At 31.7% G+C, this 24,548-nt stretch overlaps 1 protein-coding gene across 1 annotated transcript; it reads left to right on the top strand.

The window, feature by feature from the left end:
* Positions 12,683–24,366, top strand: LOC109325094 (lysine--tRNA ligase, chloroplastic/mitochondrial). The gene is made up of 14 exons (XM_019557245.1): positions 12,683–12,948; positions 13,624–13,842; positions 14,109–14,220; positions 16,333–16,441; positions 16,825–16,882; positions 17,828–17,896; positions 18,544–18,651; positions 19,946–20,038; positions 20,840–20,944; positions 21,525–21,731; positions 21,930–22,024; positions 22,828–22,918; positions 23,263–23,436; positions 24,110–24,366. Exons 1-14 carry the CDS (start codon positions 12,703–12,705, stop codon positions 24,200–24,202), a joined length of 1,779 nt encoding a protein of 592 aa, XP_019412790.1. The 5' UTR covers positions 12,683–12,702; the 3' UTR covers positions 24,203–24,366.

The raw sequence follows: 24,548 nt of genomic DNA, 5'->3' as shown, positions 1-24,548 counted from the left end.
TGAGGCATTAGAGAAGATACTTGCTTATGTCAAGTTCATGAAGGAACTTCTCACCAAGAAACACTAACTTCCAAAAAATGAGACGGTGGAATTAGATGTGAGTTGTAGTGCAATAATTCAAAAGTTTATTCCACCTAAGTCAAAAGACCATGGTAGTTTCACCATGCCTATTACTATTGAGAACCTACCTATATGAAATACCTTCCTAGATTTAGGAGCTAACATCAACCTAATGACTTTATCCATGCTCTGTAGGATAGGTAACCTTGAGATCAGGCCAACTCGTAGAGGATGTTCTAGCGTGAGTGGACAAGTTTGTCTTCTCCATTGATTTTGCTATCCTTGACATCGATGAGAATGCCAATGTACCTCTCATTCTTGGAAGAGCATTTATGAAGACCGCTAAGGTGATCATTGATGTGGATAATGAGAAGTTAAAAGTGAGAGTCCAATATGAGGAACTCACTTTTTATGTCTTTGAGGCAATGCACCACCTTAATGATAAGGGGTACTGGTTTTCATTGGATGTTATCATTGAAGTATGCATGGAAGCCAATGATGAGGCATCTTTTGTTGACCAATTAGAGGAGGTCTTGAACTGCGGTCTAAATGAGTCTTCCACTTCAATTACAGGATAGAAGCGAGCCTTAGAACGGTATTTATAGGACTCTAGGTCATTTCAATTACTTACTTACTTCTTCGAATTGTACTTTCTTTGTAGCTTTATTTTAGAGAGTTTAGCTCTTAGTTCATTGAAACTAAGTGTAAATATCATATGTGATAATCGTTACTCAATTGTGTGTGGTTCTACTGCCCTATGAGTGTATTATCTTTATCATTCTTACATTGTATGACTATAAGTAGCTAAGCAACTTTTAGTTGGGGTTGAATGTAGCACAAACTTGATGTAACCACATTTTGATTCAATAATATTCCATGAAGCTCATTTCCATTTTGAGTCTTGTCTTTATTTAATGCATGCCTTAATATTGATCAACTTTTGCATGAACTTAGAATCTTTGCTTAAATATTTTTGCACTATTATGAACTTATATTTCTCAACAATTTCTACATTTTCTAGACATAGACTTGGTTTAATTGTCATTACATACATGTCATTTTTTGGTATATAGACATACAACTAATATTGTGATTTCATAACTTTCAACTGAATAACATGTGTTATTAGACATAGAGACATGTTTGAAGGTTCATAAAACTGAATTTTGTCATTGTAGTTACTAGACATAGATTTACTTATGATAAAGTACTAGCATAAACCGAGACATTGTCGACTAGCATAATTGAGGTGTTGAATTTTACTCAACTTACATGCATGATTCACTAAACATAGTGGCGTGAGCTTGTAAGTCATTTTTCTTAGTTTGATGCATCAAAGTCATTGGACATAGTTTTTCTTGCATAAGTGACTAACTTACTAAGATATTAGCAATTAGTCATATTAAGGTAATTATATGGACTGATTTTTCTAAATGGTATGAAATAATGAATCAAAGTGGAAACTGAGAGTGAGTATGAGTTCAACTCCAGCTACATTTATCATTATATAGAGTATATTCAAAGTGTTTGTGTCACATAACAAACAACCCAAAAACAAAATATTGAGTTGAGAAATAGTAATTAAGTTGAAAGACTATAGTTTAAGCAATTCCTCGTGGAGATACTAATTCATTTTCTATGCTTGTTTGCGGTACAGGGGTTATATTTTTACACCTGTTTGTTGGTTTATCAAATGCAAGAATATTTTTTTATTTTCCCTTTAAACATCTAATTAACAATGAGAAATATGGACAATAATATAATTATATAATTTTACTAAAATCGTTTAGGTATTTTGATATTTTCTCTCCAAAAAAACCTCAAATTGGAGACCATAAAAACAAGCACTTGGAGGATTTTAAAGGGCTCTAAAAACCCTTCAAAACATTACCCTCACTTTCACCAACTCCCAAACAAAGAAATTTTTTTCCAAAATAATCTCTTCCTTTTCATTCCCTCCAAAATTACACTCCCAAACATAGCCGTAAGTAGTCCCGAGTTTCATCTTTCCACTATATATATCAACACTTGAAAATATTGACCTCTACCCAATCTAGGACCATTTAATTAATTATTGCCATTTTGAAAGTTATTAAATGTGAACTCACGCTTGTATATGTGACCACTACACTATATGGGTTCGTGGACCATATATAACTATTACCATTTGGAAGTTATGAAATGTGAACTCATGTGTTTGTCTTGTCTAACCACTATATATGACTTTGGTTCACGTTTTTGCATAAAGTGTTCAAGTGTGTACCACGTGTTTTATAATAGAGATCACATCTTCTGTCTTACAATATTGTATTATTTCATATGCCAAGAAATGTGATTGATCAAAAAAATACTCAATAATTGAAATTTTAATTTAAATATTTTTTTTCCAATTAATCATAAAGTATAACGCATGAAGTGACACAAAATATGATACATAATATGTGCTCTCTTCCGACACATAAGTTGATATCCCAATATTGTTTCTCTATGACATTAAGACTTAAATATAATTTTAATTCCATAAATTAAAATTGTTTTCTTTTTAATCTTGAAGAATAATTGTATTTGAGTACCTACAATCTAATTTATATTGATTTTATAAATGACATTAGTCCACAAATACTAGTGTATAATATATTACAATCATGTTAGAATCACAATACTTTTAGCTAATTATCCAACAATAAAAATCAAGTATTTATTCTAGAGATCGATTACATTGATCGAACGACGTCATAATATCATATCATAAATCATATTCATGAACAATAATTATATAAACACAAATTAAAGTAAATTAAATAATTCTACCTATATAAACCAATATTTAAAGATGTTTTAACTCCATGAGCTAAACAACTTCTTCAAATTGAACATCATAGGTTTTCATTTAGATTGATTAGGAGCATGTGGGATATAAGAACATTTGAGATTACATCAATTTAAAAGCTACATGGTATAATTACATTGCAAATTTGATCAAAAGAATGTTTTAAAAATATCATTTGTGTATAAATTTGGGATGGTAAAAATTGACTAAATTTTAAAAATGAGTAATCTAAATAATTTATTATATAGATAAAAAAATATTACAAACCATAAGATAATAATGACTCAATTAATAACTAACAATATAAACTATAGATAGAATCAAATAAAATGTTATTAACTAAATCCTAGATAAGATAATGTTTTATCACTCCAAATATCATCTAACACGCTCCTCAAGTTAAATCTTAGTAAGTTTTAAGTTTGTTACAAATAATTCTTTTGAAAATAAAAACAACCAAATAATTATATGTTCTCTACCAAAAAAATCATTAAAATATGTTGCGAACTATAAAATTTCTAGATTTAATTAACATTGGAATAGTTGTCAATTCTACAATATTTCTACAATCTATTGTATAGACACCTTGTTTAAGTTGAAGATAACAATCCTATACTTTTTATTAATTGATATATCCATATACAAGGTAAAGTGACTTATTATATCTTGTGGAAGCGCTCAAGAGTCCAAGCCAGGCTATCAATGGTCATGGTATGATAATGACAGAGTATGGAAGGAACAGGTGGCAGCTTCCTCCATGGTCTTTTTTTCAAATTTATATTAAAAAATATTTTTTTTATCTTTTTCAAATATATTTGTTGTCATAAAAAGTGTATCACTTATTATATTTGACTAGAAAAATACTTTGTTAGTAAACTTTTAAATTATAAAATATGACACATAGAGAGACACATTTCTTGGAGCATATATACTGTTGGGAACAAGCGAACAATCAAATAGTAAAGAGTATAGAGACAAGAGAATAACACAAGAGATTTGGTAACGAGGTTCGACCAATTGTGCCTACGTCCCCAGGAGCGTTGAGCGGCTACCACTATATATTATTAGAGAATAAGGATTAGTGTTTTACTATTCTTCTCCTTGTTACAATAGGTTTACATAACATCAATATATATAGCCCTCTACCCCAACCCTTTTACATCAGCCCAAACCCATAACTTGTATTGCTGTTATCTAGAGATATGAGTCATTGCACAACATATACTCCTTTTACCTACACCTAATTGACGTCTTTATGGATATACTAGTTGAAGCTTAAATATTTCTTTAATTTGTAGCTAGATAAATAAATATAGTGTAACTTGTGTAGTCATTCTAAAAATTATGCATAATGATCAAGTTTTCTTACACGTTTAGATGTTGATACTACTCATAATAATATGACTTCATTTGAGTTTGTAATTATTTTAAACTTGATGAAAAAGATTATGTATATATTGCTAATATATACCTTAAAGATGCATAAGTCATTAAATGTTGATAATGTATATTTTTGTCCAAAATCTCTATCCTATGAGTTTCCATGAGCAACATAAGATTAGTTTGAGATGTCCATGTCAACATTTTATTATTGGTTTCGTTAGCCATTCAAGCTTGAAAAAATTTCTATCATATGTTGTTAGTCATATATTGCATTAATCAAGTTATTCGTCTTATCTTATCTATTGTAGTTCAACTACTACATAAATATCATTTTCGACAATGAAATCAACTAAACAAAATTAAATAGTAATATAAAAGATGAATTTCTTGCAGAAAACATAGTGATTTATATTGAAAAAGAAATAGTTAAAATTTTTAGCTTCAATTCAATCATGTATATTTCTTAATATTTTTGTTATTCAATTATAAATTGTAATTAAATATTATTGTCCCCTTAAAGTTTTGATTAAGAGCCGCCATAGGGTATGATCTCGTCTAAGCAAGGCTTCCATAGTTAATAATCTGTCTTAAAATAGTCAACATTAAAAAGCATTAATGGAGCTTTATATTACCATAAAAGGTTAAAGAAATTGTGGTCTTGGTTCTGTTGGTGTATCTTTTAATTGTGTGAATCAATTCGTGTGCATGTTCTTAATTATTATTTAATTGTGTGAATCAATTCAAATGCATGTACTCTATTATTATTGAGTAGCATTTTATAAGGTATAATTTTCTATGCCTTGATTATTTACATTTTAGTAGTTGATATTCCAGTTGTGATATCAATACTTAACATATTTTTCTGATTAATGATGAGGATTAAAATCATAGACTTAGGCCATTTTTCAGGAATCAAAATCAAAAGAGCCCTTATCACTAAAAACATATTTAATTATCTATATAAGAATATGAGCAGTAGTAATTGTGGGAGAATAATAATATCATATTTAAGCAAATATGCAATTGTTGGTAGAAATTTCAACTATATAAGATCATCTTGAGCTGAAAATTATATTTCACCTTTTGTATACAATCTCACTTTTTCAGCTAAGGATTCTATATATGAGTCATAAGAAAAGAGTAAAGAGGGCTATTCTCGAATACTCTCAATTAATGAAGAGACAAGTACATGTTTTTCATTTGTTTTTATTAGCAAAAGTGTAATTTTATTATAATCAAATGGATAAATATGTCATTGAAAATTGCATTTTCCTTTCTTTTTTGAAGCACTTGTATCTCCATTAATGAAGAAGATCCTAAGAGTAAGGAGAGACTTTTGATATGAGAGAGAGAGAGCTACAATATAGATGAAGTTATTGATGAGAGGAAGTGGAGAAGAATAAAAAAATATGTTGTACTAAAACATGTCTCAAATTATGTCTTTATTAATGATATTGAAGCAAAATAGAAAAAAATAATTAATATTTAATTTTTTAATTAACATGATATGTTTTTATTGGTATAGATAAAATTCGGGACAAGGTTTAAGATAACATGTATATATTTTTTTGACAAGAAAGGGTGGTGGGGGTATAATTGGAGGGTTTTTTTGTTCCCTTTTGAATGGGTGAACATCTGTTGTCTCATAAAAGTATATCACTCCATGTGTCATTATTTATGATTGGTCAGAAAAATACTTAATTATTACTTTTTTAACTTAAATGCATTTTTCAATCAATCACAAACAGTGTCATATAGAGTAGCATATTTTGTAGTACACCAGATGTGATATGTTAAGTGTAATCTAAGTGGACACATGTGTGTACATATTGGAATATGATTTAGCAAGGATTTGAAAGGTTTTATTTTTTGTTTCTTCATTCTTTCATCAAAATGTCACTCAAATGAATGCAAGTTTTGATGTACCCCACCACTTATTGTTCTATAGATTTCTATGCCCTAAACCCTTAAATTCTTTCTATTTATGTTTCTTCTTTTTACCCTTTCAGATAACCATATATCCTCCACAAGAAAAAAGAACAATTATATATTAATTGAAATTATTAACTTAATAAACTACTAACCATCAAATATGGTTGTATTGATAATATGTTTTAGTTTTACGAGAGTAGCACTTCTATGTAAAGAAGAAATTAAAAAATAAATTTTTCAGTATTAACAATTTTTTAGTATTATTAAGGATATTTACTCACTTTTTGGGTAAGGAACTAATCTATTTCGGGGATCGTGACTGTCATTCCCAACAAATATCACTCTTAAGAATCGAAGTATAGAATGAGTGAGTAAGATGTAGAATACGTTTTTTATTTTAACTTATTCCTAAAGTAAGTGAACCCATTATCTAATTATTTAATATAACATGTCATTTTCATAGAATGAGTGAGTAAGATATAGAATATGTTTTTTTTTATTTTAACTTACTCCTAAAGTAAGTGGATCCCTTATCTAATTATTTAGTATAACATGTCATTTTCTTTTGAATGGGGTGAGTATACTATGCACCAACAAAATTTGTATCCTCTTTTGGACCTTCATTTTGCTTAGAGTTTGGAGCAAGCACACCCTTTAAGCTATCTATTAGAAGGAAATATCTTTGTAATATTTTGGTTATAATGGATCTGTTTGTACATGCTAGATATGGTTTATTAATTGTAATATGGGGTGTTAGTTTTAATACAGAAGAAAGAGACATTGAAGATGTATGATTTATCATATGAGGAAAGCTAAAGGAGAGAGGTTTTAAGAAACAAAGCTAAATTTAATTTGTTTGTAGCTTTCTAGAGAAAAATACATGGAAATGTTACACAATGTGATCCTCGATAGTTCTTCGGATCTGTTGGAGGGATGACGTGACATTGATGTCTTTGGGTTGAATTGAATTGAGAATCAACTTTGGAATGTTGAAACAATGTTGAATTGAACTGATGACCTAATTTGAATGACTACTTGAAAATGGACTTTGATTCTCAAATCAATATTTATATAGGGCATATATGCATAATAGTGAGAAAACAGATATGAAGAATTGAATTAACTTCCTGTTGAAATGGCTTCCTCTATTTATATTGAGAGGAATATGTTTGTTTTGCTCTGAAGGAAGGTATACTGAAGTCATGGTTGAGGTTATGCTCTTATCTAATCAATGAATCAGTCTTGGTGAGCCTATATCTAATCCTATGATTGCTCTTACATGCCCCCTACAGGGGAATATTACCTTGTAAATCTACAAACTAGAAGTTAGACCTTGTCGAGCCTCATCGGGTCGGTTTGAATCTTGGGTTAGTCTTATGCCTTTCGTGTTTTGGTCTTGGACCTTACTAGTTGGTGGTTGGTTTATGGCTAATATTAGGGATGAGCATGGTTTGGGTAAGGCTTTCCCTAATTACCTGACCTACTTGAACCTAAATATTGGTTCGTTTATCTTTTGAACCTAATCATGACTCTAAACTCGAAGGCTAACGCGACCCAAATGTTGGTCGGACCAGTTTTGAACTCAAATATGACCCTATACCCGATTAAATATAATGCATAATTCTTTTAAATAAAGTCTTCTCAATATTGCATATTATTATGGATATATTTTTGACATATGAAATGATGAAAAAATTAATCTTGTAATACTTTGAGTCAAAGAGATGTCATTACTTCATACGTAATTGAATAGACACATACAAACAAGATGAATGGGTGACCTTAGGATAGGTCGAGCTGGATCATGTTTGTTTGTTACCTGACCCTAAATATTGATCACATCTAATTTTTGAACCTGAAATCGGCCACATACTCAATAGAACTAGAGAATTGGTAAATTGGTCTATAAAATATCAAATGGGTGTTGGAAACAAGTATAAATGGGGTTGTCAAATTCACAAGGATATTGTGGATATTATCCTTTGAACCAACAATTGTTACTCTAAGTTGTTTTCAAAAGGGTTTTTAATTTGTTTGATTATACTAAGATGACTATCAGATTAAAATAATTGGGTAAGATGTTGAGATCGAACTTTCTAGTCACTATCAATATGCACACGATTCAACAATATTGATTCAGTTAGTAATGATTCTTCCAAACAAATGGCCTCAAGAGTACTAAAAATGAATGTCTTAATCAATTTAGTAGCTTATGCAATAAAGCTCTATGTCTAGTAAATTTCATACAAGATGATGATTTATGACTCACAAAATTATGCATATATATCCATGTGAAATTGAGTTAAATGCAACACCTAAAATATATTAATCGTCGATGTCTTGGTCATATTAGTAGCTCATCAAAATAGCTCTATGTTTAACAACTAAACTAACAAGATGAAGAAATATGAATCATTAAGCATATATCTATGTCTAGTAGTCTATGTTAAAAAGTTTGAGCGTTATTCGGTTATTGAAAGCTGGCTTAAATTGAGTTTTCCATGTTTTAATCGCAAAAAACATGGTGATGACTCCTAAAGAGGTTGCATAACCGAAAATCGGGGCGCGACAAAGGACATGCGCCGAGCGCAAAGAGGTGCACTGAAAGGTCGATCCTAGATATATGAGGTGAAACACTCAATGCAAGGCGGTGCACTGAACGCATGATGTAGAACTTAGACACTTTACAAGAAGTTTAACTTGGGTTTGTAAAATAGATTTAGGGTTGAACACGAGATGACATTTGTTGTCCCAAAAGTGTGTCACTTCATGTATTATTAACTACCCATGAGTTGTATTTTCTAATGCTTTTATTTGCATTTAGTTACTATAAATATGAGTAGCTAATCTCCTTGTTGTCAGGATTGAATGTAATATGAGCTTAATTTATGTAGATTGATTCGATTTTATATTAATTTGTTATGATTTGATTCTTATTGTTAAGAATCCTTCCGCAAGACCAATGAATCTTGGTAGAGGAACCATTGAATCATTCAATGATGGCTATTCCAAAGTCTTGAAATTATTCTTTGACGCTTGAGAATTATGAAATTCAACTTAGAAAGTTGGAGTAGCACTTTTCAAAGTGTCTTAAAAAGTATGACAACAATTAATCATTCACTATGTCTTTATGATGGGGCTTTCCTCCCCTTCACTATATATAGGAGACTTGTGAGGAAGATATACAACAAGCAAGTGAGAAACAACATCATAGAGAGAAAGTGAGAGAGTTTATCCACATAGTGTGAGATTCGTATTCCTAGTGAGATACTAGAGAGAGTTTGTATTTCCATCCTTTTGAGTGAGATTGAGTGTTATCCTCTTTGTAAGAGAGAATCAAATATTGTAATCCTACTTTCTATAGTGGAGATATTTTCTGGACTAGGTCTCGTAGTTGTTTCCTTCTCACATTGAGGGGGTTTTTCCACGTTAAAATTCTTGATTTTATTCTTCACTCTTCTCTATTTTCTTTTTTCCACTTGCCGCTTCCACAAGTGCCCATTTTGCATCACACAGAGGAGGAAAATTGGTTCTGAATTTTCCAACACTTATGTGTTGTGTATGTGCTTAATGTTTACTTTTTAAGTTTGATCGTCTTATTGTATGAATTGTAAACGGAAATATTGGAGAAATCCTTGTTGTAAATTCTAATTTTATTCAACTCATCGGTTTGATATAATTGCTAGACATAAATTTATATCAACTTATCACTTCATGCATGTTATTGTTTTGGTTCCGATAGTTTCAAGGTTAGCTTTGCTCATTGCAACCATATTTTCCATAATTATGATAACTACAACACAATTAAAAAAATTGATTTGTTCTGTTTACATATTGGTTGCTAAAGCAAGATTGTTTGTTACTTCTTCTTTTATAAAATTGGCTAATTCATGTTTTTTTTATATAGAAGTTTGAGTGCCTAAGAAAAATTGTTAGAAGCTAGTGAAAAATTAAGTTGATTTATTTTTAGTGTTATGATTCCAAGTTGTATTTATTATCCTTATAGTTAATATTTTTGTACTCTTAGCTATATAAAGTATATTTATGTCACTTATTTGTCATGTTCTAATTAGGGACAACTTATACACTGTTATTAAATTTGGACTAGTATTCTATTCAGTCGAGTTATTTAATTAATAATCAGATTAGTAGATCACCGATAGGATCCGTGAAATTAGTTTACATAAAAAAGTTCTAAGTTTTTAAATATAAATTAATATTATTTAATAATTTTATACTTCAAATTTAAAAGAGAAAACATTATTATCACAAAATTACATAGTTAAATAATCAACAAAGAAAATTTTAATACGACAAAATATCACAAATAAGTTGAAAACATCACCAAACAATTAGGGATTACAAATGAGTCGGACGAGCATGGATGTTGCTTAATTACCCGTACCCATACCACACTATTTGCGAGTATTCATGCAGTTAGCGGGTTTCTTCGAGTACCCAATGTGTTTTCAATTTTAATTATATATTTATAACAATCAATATATAAAAATAATTATTACTTGAATAATATAATATGTATATGGTAAATATATGATAATTTCATGGAGGTGAGTATTATAATACATGTTCCATTCAGTGAGCTATTGTTGTGGTACCTATTGCATGTATTTTTACGGGTACCTAAGAATCTAATATTTTTTCCATCCCTAATAACAACATAAGTTCTATGTTTTAATTGCAACAAAAACACACAATTAAGTTTAAAACTTAATTAAAAAACTAAGATTTTGTTAAAATACAAGCTAACAAATGACAAACAAAGTTTCAATAATGACAAATATAACTAAAAATAATTTGAAAGCATGATATTTTTTCTTCCTATACATAAATTGATTGAATCAGCCAATTCGATCGACTGAGTCATTGGTTTTATATGTAAAATAGTTGAATCGAATCGATTCATACTGATTCTAATTCATGGTTGATTGAATGAGTACCTGAGACTAGTTAGGTGTCCGTTTTAGGTCGATTAGTAAGTCTTAATTAAGTTTATTGTCCATTTCCAAATATGCGTGCGATTCGGTACTTCATATGATACTAATTGATTGTTAGTAATTATTGATTTAAATATATTTAAACTTACTTCACGTCGTAGCTATTTATTCTAAGAAAATCTAATTGTTTGAATTATGGAGTAAATCTAAACCATTAAATTTTTTTAGAATGGATGAGTAAGATGTCGTGTAGGTTTTTTCCACTTACTCTTAGAGTAAGTGGATCCCCTCCCATTTTTAATCATTGAAAATATATCAAAATTTGTTTTTCTTTTGGGTTTTAATCCTTATAAATTCTAAAATTTTGGTATTGGTCTTTAATCATGTGATATGTGCTATTAACATCATATTGGTTATTACATCGGTTAGGGTACAAGTACGTTGATATAACGACTCAACCGATGATTTACTAATTAAAATGTTCACCAATAAAAAATAGTTTTACATTTATACTAATTAGCATTATGTTGAAAATCTAATAAAAAGTGATAAATACTTTTTTACATCATTGTTAAAATAAAATTTGCAACTTTGTGGTAGACCATATTTTAGAAGTATAAACAATTGTAATAATGATGTGTTTCAATCCTCATAACAACATTTTTGTAAAATATAAAGTCATTTATTTTACATTAAATGAAAACATGCAATAATAATTTAAATAATATGAGTAATAAAATTATATGACTGATATAATTGTTGTATCATATTCATATGATAATGTTACTCAGAGCAACCATAGTGTTTGTTCCTAATGTTGTTCTCAAGGAATAACAACATTTTTACTATGTTCTCTATTGTATCGTTCTTATTTTCTACTTTTTATTATTAAATAACAACAATTCTTAGTTGTTTTTAACCAAAAGAAAGTGAGAATAAAGATAGATATTTGGGAAAATAGTAGATATTCTAGGACCCAAATAACAATAAGAATAATGTTTGTCATTGTGAGAAAAGAATAGATGTTGTTTTTATTTCATTGGGAGTTATAGCAAATTATAAAATAATGTGTGAAATCCAAATAAGAATGAATTTGTTGTTCTCCATTGAAGATACTAGAGTAAATTACACTGACACCCCCTGAGTTTTAGTGAAATTATACAAACCACCCCTCACTTTTCTACACCTATAATAAAGATACATTGATTTGTATATTATTTAGACTTGTCTGCACAATATATCATATTTTGTTTAACTTAATTGCATTTATCACATTTTTTGTTTAAAATATTACCCTTATTTCTTATGCATCGATATAATGAAAGTATAAAAACTAGGGAAGGTCTGTGTAGGTGTAAAAAAGTGAGGGGTAATTTGTATAATTTCACTAAAACTCAGGGGGTGTGAGTGTAATTTACTCAAGATACTATAATTGAGTTATTTTTATGAAATTTGAAAATAATATAAAATAAAATAAAATATATTTAAGAGAGAATTATTTATAAATAAATAATTGGTTGCAATTGGAAGAGAGATAGTGTTATGAGAATGGAAGTGCAAAGAGTGTGGAATCTAACATCTTACCCACTTAGGCTTCTCTTTCGTCACTCTTCCTCTTACGCATTTCGTCAAACACCTCGCACCCTTCTTATCCGTTCATCCTCTTCTTCAACCACCACTTCCTCCGCCGATAAACCCGCCGCCAGGGCTTCCGCTCGCAACCGCCGTAATCCCTCCACCACTTCAACTTCCGATAGGGAGGCTATTCGAGCCATTCGATTGAAGAAGGTATGTAATGGAGAACTTGTGTGTTTTATGTATTGAGAGGGATGGGACTGACTTTGAGTTTGGATTTGAAAATTTCAAATTGCGAGATATAGTTCATTGAACTATAGCATAAGATTGTGCTTTAGTTAGTTAATTTTTATGCACTGCTACATTAGTGTACATTTAATGTAATGTGACTTTTGATTAGTGTGTTTAGGAGTCAAATAATTTTGATTACATGGAACTACATGAATGACTAGATGTGAGTACATTTTGTTATCTATATGTGATTCTATTATTCTCTTGTGTTGTTTTAATTTTCTGGCAAAATATCTGTGGAAGTGAAGAAGAATGGTGCGAAATTTGGTTTTGGGAAAAATGAGAGTTGCATGTCTGTCTTTCTTTGATATTATTTTCAAATCATTTTTGCTAAATTTTATATGCATCATTGTGTTTCCCCAGGCCAGATAGATTTATGTGATGGAAAATTGAATGCATACTTGTATATTTTCAAATATTGTTTGCTTTGTAGTTTGGATTAGATACCCACTATAAAGATAGCTTGGAGGATGTTACAGATTTTTGGTTGGTGGCTTGTCAGAGTGCTAAAAATTAATGGTCTTAATTTTGAGACTGTCTTCTCATTTGATGCAAGATAACAATTTTTTACTACCCTTTTTCTTGGTTGTTTTGTAGGTTGAAGAATTGAGAAGCAAGGGGCTCGATCCATATGCTTATGAATGGGACAAAACTCACAGTGCTACTCAGCTACAAGATATATACAGAGATTTAGGAAATGGCGAGGAATCAAATAGTGAGAATGATCATGTATCTGTTGCAGGAAGGATTGTTGCTAGGAGGGCATTTGGAAAACTTGCCTTTTTGACACTAAGAGATGATTCGGGGACAATCCAGGTTTTCTTTTAGAGTTCTCATTGCTTTCAGTATGTTCCTTGTAACTTTTAACACAGGAATGTTGGGACTTTGTACTTAAGTGTATGTGATACTGTGTTCATTCTTATTCAAGTCATAATAGTTTGTTGTGCTTTAATTCATAAATAACGTATAAGTTGTCTTCCTTGAAATAAATGTTGTGGAGAGATGCTAACTGAAGTTGTTGAAATTTATTTTTCTGTCAAAAAACAAAAATAATCTGAAGCTGGTGAAATTTATTATTTCAGCTCTACTGCGAAAAGGAGAGACTCATAGGTGATCAGTTTGAGGATTTGAAGGCACATGTTGATATTGGTGATATACTAGGTGCAAGAGGTTCAATAAAACGCACAGAAAAAGGTTATTAGATAATTTCATACGCATCTTAAATGGATTTTATTTATCTTTTTGGGGTAAGAAGTAAGCTTTTAGTGAATTGATATGGCTTGCATTTGTAACATTCTATATCTTGAAGCCCAGAAGTTATCACTTATCCCAGATTCCATCCACTTTTATATTACCTCAATGTGAACAAGATTATGAGCTTTTAGTAATTGTATGGCTTTTATTCCCTTGAGTTCATATGCATGTGCCCTTGCTTTGGTTACATACGTACAATTGAGGTACTGAAATTGTTTTTCTTTTTATGGAAAAGTTAGCATGTCGATATTTGACATGTTTGCTTGAACTGGAAGTTTCATAATGTCTCTAGTTGGACTAAACCAAACAATCTTTGTTGGAGAATTTCTTTTTGTGAATAGTTATGCCAATTGTTGTGTTATTATTTTATTCAACTAGACCTTGCTCAGCCTCAGCCATCTTTGGCTTCACCGTGTTTCCTTTTTCTTCGCCTTTGTAGAATATTTCTGCTGCAGATTTCTAGGATGTCACACCAGTAATTACTCTTTGAAGTATTTTGCATTCATTTCAAAGACTGACTGGGAGCTACTTATGATAGTAGAAAGTTGATTTTCAAATAATTGACACCTTTTAAGGTTGATATTACCGTCTTTGCTAGGACAAAATCACCCTTAGGCAAATGTGGTAGATAAACATAATTGTTCTTTGCCTTTGTTTACATTTTTTCTCCTATTAGGGATACCTGTTTCTGCATGCTGGTCCTCTGGTGTATTTTTAGTTAATTATCATTCATGAATAAAAATGGAACCATGATTTCAGTTAAGATTGAAGTATCTTTTTCTCAAAAAATTTAGAATAAAATAGTTGGCCTTTATTTAATGATGTGATGCATTTCTCTTTGTAGCTCAGTGCATCTAAACTTTAGAAATGACCCTAAACATAGGTTATGGTGCAAATTGGTCCATGACCATCAAAATCATTTATTATATTAGATTGGCACAATGACAATTGTAAGGTTGTTGCTTAGTGACCATGAAGTCCTGGGTTTAAATCCTAGAACAGCCTCTCCGCTTAGTACCATGAAGTCACTGGGCTGCCCTTTTTACTGTGAATCTTCTGTCATATTTATATATCTAATGTTGTTTAACTTTGTAAGAGAAAGGAAATTTTGTCCATTTTATTAATGGTTTTGATGGCCATGGAACAATTTGCATCGAAATCTAAGTTTGCAGTCCTTTTTGCACATTTTTGAAGTTTATGGACTAAATTGCACATGATGCTAAGTTCATGTTTTTTCTGTTGAACTTATCCCTATTTTTAAATATGAAAACAACAACCATCCTGGCTACTTTTTTTCACTCGTTCTGTTATGACTTGTTAGATCATTTTGGATGGGCCGATCAAGAAAGATAGCTAATTTTTTCTATTACTTCGACAGTTACTACTCATTTTATTGGATAGTTAATGCAGTGAAGGAATGTCCATCTTACTTCACTGCCTTGCATTCCCTATATTGGATACTTGCAAGAAATCTAGAAAAGTATAGAACTACTCGATAATAAAGTGGTTAGTGGTGATTAGTTAAGATGGGAGATTAACTTCACTTCATATTTGATTTTCATCTTGTTGGTCTTTCAAAAATCTCATGTTCCTAATGAATCTGATCTTTACCTTATTTGTTTAAATGTTATCTTCTAGATGTCTGCTTTCCTTTTTTAGTCAAAGGTCAGGAAGGTGAAATAAAGCTCATTATATGAGCAGGATCCAGGGATGGGTTGTACTCTGTAAGGAGTGAAGCAGAGAGAGATGTAGAGAAGAGAGAAACTAAATCTCTGAAATTTGATTAATGAGTTGTTAGTTACAAAAGTTACGAGATAGTTTGAACAGCAAGCTATCTCTATGTCTAACTAATTCTATACTAAGATACTAACTCCTAACCCTTATTACATTCTGCGCTATTCTCTAATATACTCACTGTGTGGGTGTACAGTAGGCATATTTAGTAACAACTTAAAAAGTGCAAAAGGGGTAGGGCAGATTTTTGGAATTTCCTGTTAATATACCCGTACCAGTTACCACCTTCTCATGTGCTTTCTGGTCTTCACTCTTCAGGAGAACTTTCCGTGTGTGTGCTTTCTTTTGCAATCCTTACAAAATCTCTGCTTCCATTGCCTGACAAGTATCATGGTCTAACTGATATAGATAAACGCTATCGCCAGAGGTAAGCACATAGTTCAATATTTGTGTGCTTGTCTCCTTTACTTATTGAAATTACTGTTCTAATATTTTTGGGGGGTTAGGGGTGATCAGTAGCATCTTTTATTACACAATGGTGCATTTAATACTGTGAGAAGTATGACTGAAATTCTTCTAAACTGGGTGCTTTCTTTTTCTGGTTATCCCGACTTTTTCTATTTTTGTAGGAGGATACCTTATCCTATGTTTTTCTTTCTCTTCTTTCATAAACATTTTCATCTACTTACGCCCTTATTTGATGAACTTATTTCTTATTTCATATATTTCCAAGTTATCTCTAATTTCCCCTTGGACAGCAACTTGGCTAGCCCTTGTGTTCAAATGTTTCTTCATGTTTGTTGTGGTTAGGTATGTAGATATGATTGCTAATCCAGAGGTAGCAGATGTATTCCGGAAAAGAGCAAAGGTGATTTACCTTCCAAATTATTTTCTGTCTCAAGACAAATGTTGCTGAATTGTGTTAGTTTTAATATTAAAAATTTATAATTTCTTGTGTATTCATATAATTTGTTTTATCTGGCTATTTTCCTGTTCCCATGCTTTAGTTGTTGTACTTTTCCTTTATGTAAACTTTTAAGCATGTTTGGTGAATATTGAATTCATCCTTTTATATTGAAGCAGTTTCCCCCATGATCAGGCTTTAGTTAGAACTGAGACAAAGTTTTTGGCAGTTTGAGGTTTATGCAGTTCATCGTTTTATTTGGTTTGAGGGGTATGCCTGCATCTTTAAGGGTGTTCCTTTGCTGCTAGATTTTGTATTGGACAGGGTTGGTTTTATGGCTTCTTACTGGTGCTTTGCTTCATGGTTGTCCTAGGATTTTCATAATGCCTGGGTCCATCTTATTGACATCGTCCACCTGTTTCTCATAAATTTTTCTATAGAAAAAGTTAAATATGAAATATTTCAACTTGAACTATATTTTTCTTTTATTTCGTTGGAGGATATGAAGGGGCCATAGCCCATAAGACAATCTAAAACAATAAAGTCCCAGAATTGGGCTCAGTGGAATAACAATAGGTTACAATTCCATATAAACGTATATAGGAAGTGCATGTTCAATTCAGTTCAGCTTCAGTCAGGGAATGTCGAATTTGTGTTTTTCTCCTCCACTTTGTTAAAATAAACTGACAAAAAAGTTGAAAATGAAGCACCAGCTCTAATCAGTAAATCTGCAGTGTTATTTTTTAATTATCCTGTTGACAACTAATTTGAAACAACTAATTTGAAAAAAGATATTAAAATGTTGGTTTTAGAGATTGTAGCCTCACATTCTGTATATACTTCACCATTTATTTAGTGCCTGAGGAAATAGCTTCTATTTTATTAACATGATTAATTTTGTTCAAATAGGTTGTATCAGAGATACGGAAGACAATGGATTCTCTTGATTTCGTGGAAGTAGAAACTCCAGTTTTGCAGGTTTGTTGTTTTGATGTACCTACCCTTCACAAATTTTGTAGAATCCATTAGTTTTTAGTATATGTTATGGTCTTATTTAATATTTACGAAATGCTTAGGACATCAACATTCCAGAAATAGTTTTGAGATTTTAATAGTTGATATGGTGAGTTATAAGATTTTAATTGAACCGCATTGTGGCAATTCAGTCTTATACTGTTGACTAGAATCCTTGATCATTGCTGAATGTTATTTTACAAGGCTAACTATTTGGTTATAAGTGGAACCCTTACCTGTCTTCTGAGTTTGTTTGATTCCTTGTCATTATTAACTCAGTACACAACCTTTGATGATAACTGTAGGTTTGCTACTGTTATTTATGATTATGTTATCCAGATAGCTTATAGTTAGTTAGTCACAGCTTTGACACTTACAGTACATTTAGTTTTACAAATATTGGTCCTCGTTTGTAGATTGCTTTGTACCTTTCCATACATTCTTTTAGTTTTGGGTGTAGAAACATACTGATAACTAAAGTGATCTAATTACTGTATAAAATGTCTTCTTTTTGTAACTATTAATACAATATAATAAAATATATAAGGTGTCTATGACATTTTATACATGGAGGTCTTTTTCCCTCTTTCTTGATTAGTTTCCTTGACTAGGGAGCAGCTGGGGGAGCCGAAGCCAGACCATTTGTTACATATCATAATTCTCTTGGAAGGGACTTATATCTGAGAATTGCAACTGAACTGCATCTAAAGAGAATGCTGGTGAGATTTAAAATATTTGTTATTGTGAGGTCCTTGTTTCGCCTAAATTCTACAAAAGCATTCCTTTTTTCCATAGGGAGGGAATTTTGTGGATTAACCTCTTTATATTGCATGGTTTAATTTTGGTATGTAGTTAGTGTAAAGTTTTACACCACCAATCAAAATCATATATCACACATAAATAGCTTTTGAGGTTAGTATTGTGACAATCAAATATTTTTTATGATTTGACAAGGCATGATTGAGTGACAATGTAAAAAACTTTAACGATGTCCATTCAAATTTGATCTATATTTTATTGGCAAAACTGTTATTTTGGTCCCTGAACTTTGTTTACGCTCTCGCGGTAGTCATTCTGTCAGTCAATTTTGTAATATCATCAATTTTGCCCTCAAAACGACGTTGTTTTGGATATTTTTCTTCTCCATGGTCTGCAAATCCAGGTCTTCCTCCTTGCAACACCACCACTGGTCCCCAGATCCAACCACCAAAACGATGTTGTACTGAAACTTAAGGATCATAACCGCCAAAGTCAATATCGTTGATGTTCCCGCTTTCTCTCTCAGCTGCCACTGTTCTTGTTTTCTCACAAGAGAGACCAAACAAAAGAAGTCTACAAAACACCACCGAATTAGTTTCAAATCTCCAGAACAAATGGGTCAATTGAGGGTCTCGGGAATCGGGATGGTGATGGTGGACTCAACCTCCAACAGCCTAGAGGAGCAGCAGCGCACCTGGAGCAGAAGCAGCAGTGACTCCTTACAGAAGTGGATCAAGAGAGAAGAAAACCAAAATGATGCTGATTTAGTGCCAAGGAAGAGTAAAATGGTGTAGTCTTGATGGAAAGGAAGAGTAAAACATTGTTGTTTTGATGACACATCTGCAAAGCTACGGAAACTGTTGATGGCATTACAAAACTGACGGAAGACTACTGTGAGAATGCAAACAAAGTTGAGGACCAAAGTGAGAAAAAAAGTTGAGGGTCCAAATTGAGAAAGTAAATAAAGTTGAGAACCAAAATAACACTTTTGCTAATTTTCTTTGGTCAAGATAAATGTTCAACAAAGAAAGATGACCAGTCATTATCTTGTTTATATAATGAAATTTTCAAAATTATTAGGGCCTTCTGAAATGTTGCTCTCTATACAATACTAATCAGATTGTTGCCCTTTCTGTTTAAGGAGAAATCTTTTATTGTAGCTGCATACTTTATGAATAATCTTTGCCTTTTACGTCCCCCTAGAGGATATTTCTTGAAGCAATAAATTTGAAACTGATTTTTTCTTTATGGCAGGTGGGTGGGTTCGAAAAAGTATATGAGATTGGTCGAATATTTAGAAATGAAGGAATTTCAACTCGTCACAATCCTGAATTCACAACCATAGAGGTAAATCAGGAGGCAATTTTTTTAAACCAACATTGTTTTTCCACAGTTATTACTTTTTGAATGTAACAATTTCTCTCCAATTTATAGATAGCCAATCCAACCCTATTGTAGAGGTGAAAATTAGTGATCATACCATATGACATGTCACAAGATTTAAGTATTTTAGATCAATCATACAAAATGATGGAGAAATTGAGATAGGTGTAAACCATAGGATTCAAGCTGGGTGGATAAAATGGAGGAGTGTCCAAGTGTCATATGTGATAGAAAGGTGCCCCTAAAGTTTAATCGGAAAATTTACCGCACTACAAAACCTACAATGTTATATTGAACCGAATGTTGGATGGTAAAATGTCAACAAGAGAATAAACTCACTATAGCAAAGATGAGAATGTTGTGTTGGATGAGTGGACACGCAAGACAAGATAGGATTAGGACCGATGCATTAGAGAGAAAGTTGGGGTAGCTACTAGTGTAGAAAAATGGTAGAGTCACACCTTAGGTAGTTTTGGCGTGTGAGGGAGACTGATAAAAGCATCAATAAGGAGAGTAGATCAAATGAATGTTAGTTCAATTTCTATAGGCAGAGGGAGGTCAAGAAAAATCATAGCCGAAATGATTAGGAAAGATTTAGCAATTAATGTTGTCAATAGATATAATTTATGATAGAACATTATGACATTTTGATGTATATTGATATGCTAGTTAAATTTTATCTTCATAATTATTTGTGTAATTGAAAATTATCATTTTATCTTGAATGACTTTAGCATATTTATTGATATTTTAGTTCAATTTTAGATGTATGAAGCATACTCAGACTACCAGAGCATGATGAATTTGTCTGAGGAGATCGTCACTCGATGTGCTCTTGCAATTAATGGGAAACTTACCATTGATTATCAGGTAGACATTGTTCTTCCTAAATATAACCTAGAATTGTATTGGTCAAAGATATCAGAGGGCATGCCTCAATAGCTGGGATTAGGTGCTAGAAGGGATCAGTGTCTCTTGCTAGTTGAGATGCTTCCCTTCAAGAAGGAGCACTTTTTTTTTGTTCTGGGAAGGTACTTGTCTTTAGTTCCTTGTTGAGATTTGCGATTTAGTCAATTTTAAGTGTTGATGGCTGTAAAACACCAAAAAGACCAGCCATCTAGCTAACTGAGAGGCTAATTGGATTAACATTCTTCTTGTGTATCACGAGTGATGCCATTCTTCTTGTTGGGAAATAATGATGTCTCACATTGACTAAAATTGAGCAAGTTAAATAACATATAAGTAAAAGTGCCCATAGACCTAATGCCTTAAGGTGTTGGGTCAAGATATGTTGTCTAGTCCACTTATGTAATTGTGTACTTAACCAATTAATAATCAAGACCAACTCCCATTTCAAACTTGGACAAGGGCCCGATCATAAATTTCTAATACGTCATTTGAAGTTTCTTTGTAAACAGAAAATCTGCTAAGGTCTAGTGATTCTATGCAGGGAGTAGAGATATGTCTGGAGAGGCCCTGGAGGAGGGAGACCATGCACAACCTTGTTAAAGAAGCTTCAGGCATTGATTTCAATGATTTGGGAAATGATCTTGAGGGTGCAAAAAAAACTACTCTGAGTACCCTTGGAAAGGATCTTGATAACAAGGATAAAGCTTCCATTGAAGCATGCCAATCTGTTGGCCACCTTCTTAATGAGGTTAGTTAGTTTGCCATTTTCCTTCCCTTCATATGTGCGTCAGTTTATTTTACTCGTTTTATTTGATAAACTTAGTTATCTTTGCAATTAATCATTCTTCTTTCTAGGTGATGAGTTACATATTGACATTCTTTTCTGACTGCACTCTTGGAGTTTGTTACTAGCAGGCACTAAGCATTTTTTTATTTTTTTAATTAGGTTTTTGAGATTTTTGTAGAACCAAAGCTCATCCAGCCTACATTTGTTTTAGACTATCCAGTTGAAATATCTCCGCTGGCTAAACTACACCGAAGGTAGAAAAATCTCAGAAATTATGTAGTAATATTACTTGCTGTTATTAAATGTTTTTCTATGAGTTATTAATATGTTAAGGATCCATAAAGGGTATGAACATTCTGTTGCAACTTTCTAATATTAAGTGGAGTCAATACATGACAGATAATATCATATAAAATCTGTTTTGCATTTATGTGAATTAACATTGTCCATGGTTTTTACATATTGGTCTTAAAACTTTGATTATATATCTTAAGGTACAGTGAATCCCTGAGGTGGCTTTTCCATATGAATTATATCCTTAGTGAAAGTGAAAATGGTTTATGATTAAACTTAGTGCTTGGGGAAGCTTTGTAGGTATTTTGTTGAAGAGAAATGGATTGACTTTTTATTTTCCTAGCAATGCAAAGTTCTCAATTAGTTCACTGAGGTCAAAGTAATCTCTCAGTCTTAGCTTGATTTCTCAACTAGCTTTTTCCCATAATCTTTCATCTCTTGAACCATTCCCTTTTCCCCGTGAAGTTGACATCGATTCTTCAGAGGTTATGAATATGTGAAAATATAAACTTGGTATGGACTTTCTAGGTTTAAATTTGTAGCATTTATATTGGCATCTAATAGTAAGATGCTATTCTTTTCCTTTTGTCCTTTACTTGATATTTATGAATGAATTGTTGAAATTTTTGCTTTACTATATATTTTCTGCCATGCAGTGATAGAATTTCTTTTAGAAAGATATCTAAGCAAACTCAATAATAAAGTCTTATATGTTTCATGTTTCTTGACATTATCCTCTATCTTACACCTGCTCCCTCATTAGATCCGCAGGTTTGACCGAGAGATTTGAACTTTTCATTTGCGGCCGGGAGCTAGGCAATGCATTCTCTGAATTGACTGATCCTATAGATCAGGTGAGCTTTCATACTTTTCTTATTCTGGTACTACCCTTCATAGTTTGTGTAGATTTTACCGATCATAGACTAAAAACCATAGTGTTATCATTAAACTATTTCTCAACATTAATTGATGCTGGTTTAGAAGATTTAAGTTTTTCCTTTTTACTGCTTATTTAATATTTACTAGTCTGCTTCGAACACTAGACACCGGTGCTCTGTTCATGCCAACATTTCAGGAAAATGAATGCAGTTTAGTGATTATGTATGGATAATTTAAACCATAAATTTGTCTAAAGTTAATTATTGAAGATTGAACAGTTTGATGGTAAACAAATGTTTGCATGTTTTGTACTCGGCAGAGAGGACGATTAGAGGATCAAATTAGACAGCATGAAAAGAAGAGAGCAGAAGCTGCTTCAAGAACTAGTGATAAGAAGGAAGGAACAGAAAATGAGGATGACTCATATGAAGTGACTCTTGATGATGACTTTCTAACAGCTTTGGAATATGGAATGCCTCCAGCTTCTGGAATGGTACCATATTTAGTTTCCATGTCCTTTTATAGTTTGGGACTACCTTGATGTGAATGAATACTGGTTTCTATTGACAGATTTCTTTGATCCAAATGTTTTAAAACTGTCCCCAATTGAAGGCACTAATCATGTCTAAAGCAATTTACCATTATCATGTCTTGAAATGTGTCATGTCAAATTCCTTTATGTGTGCCTGCCTTATTGGGTTTCTTGTTAAAGAACATATTTTTTTAAGACATGAGTTATGATGCATTACTAAAAACATTATCTGAATACCCACTTTGGTCCTTCAAAAATTTCGTGTACCAATTTGGTCCCAAAAAAAGTAAAAGTCCAAACTAGTACTCAAAGATCACGAATATGAGTCAAAATAGTCCCTGACAGTGGTAAAAAAATGTTAAAATTACCCTTTTGACCCACATTTGTTATCTTTAGGGACCATTAAGTTTTTCAATTTTTCATAAACCAAATTGGTATATGCAAAATACTTGAATGACCAACGTGGTATATACTCTTATCTTTTTGTATGTGAATGAACAATGTCTATGTATTACAATGATATAATCAACATTATTTATACCACATTCAGCTTTTGTTGCTTGCTATAGCTTTTTGTAAGGGATTTTACTTGATGCTTCTGAACTATAACTTACTAAGAAGATACACTTTGTAGGGACTTGGAATCGATAGGCTGGTGATGCTTTTGACAAACTCTCCCAGTATTCGAGATGTAATCGCCTTTCCGGTACTTAAGGTCCAACAATAAGGGTATGTTTGCGAGTTTGATAACAATAGTAACTAAATAATGATAGCTACATTATTTATTTTATCTTGTGGGTGGACATGTCAAAGACTATTGCTGCACTGGTGTTGGAAGAATATTGATCCCAGCAATGGTGTTGTCACCTTAAAGAGATTGAATGTACATCATTCTTGTACCATTTCTTCTTATATTTTTATTTTTTATCATATTTAATTTTTATGGCTGTAATTTCTTCAACGTTTTATTATCTTGTTGGTTCCACTTCCTACAGTGTCAATTTTCTTTCCTTTTTTCGTGAATTGACTTGATTTTCTAGTTAGTTTCTGTAATTTAAAACCTTATATACAGT

The sequence above is a fragment of the Lupinus angustifolius genome, chromosome LG01 (genome assembly GCF_001865875.1).
Source record: "Lupinus angustifolius cultivar Tanjil chromosome LG01, LupAngTanjil_v1.0, whole genome shotgun sequence".
Classification (NCBI taxonomy): Eukaryota; Viridiplantae; Streptophyta; class Magnoliopsida; order Fabales; family Fabaceae; genus Lupinus; species Lupinus angustifolius.
This window is presented reverse-complemented; position numbering and strand designations above follow the sequence as displayed.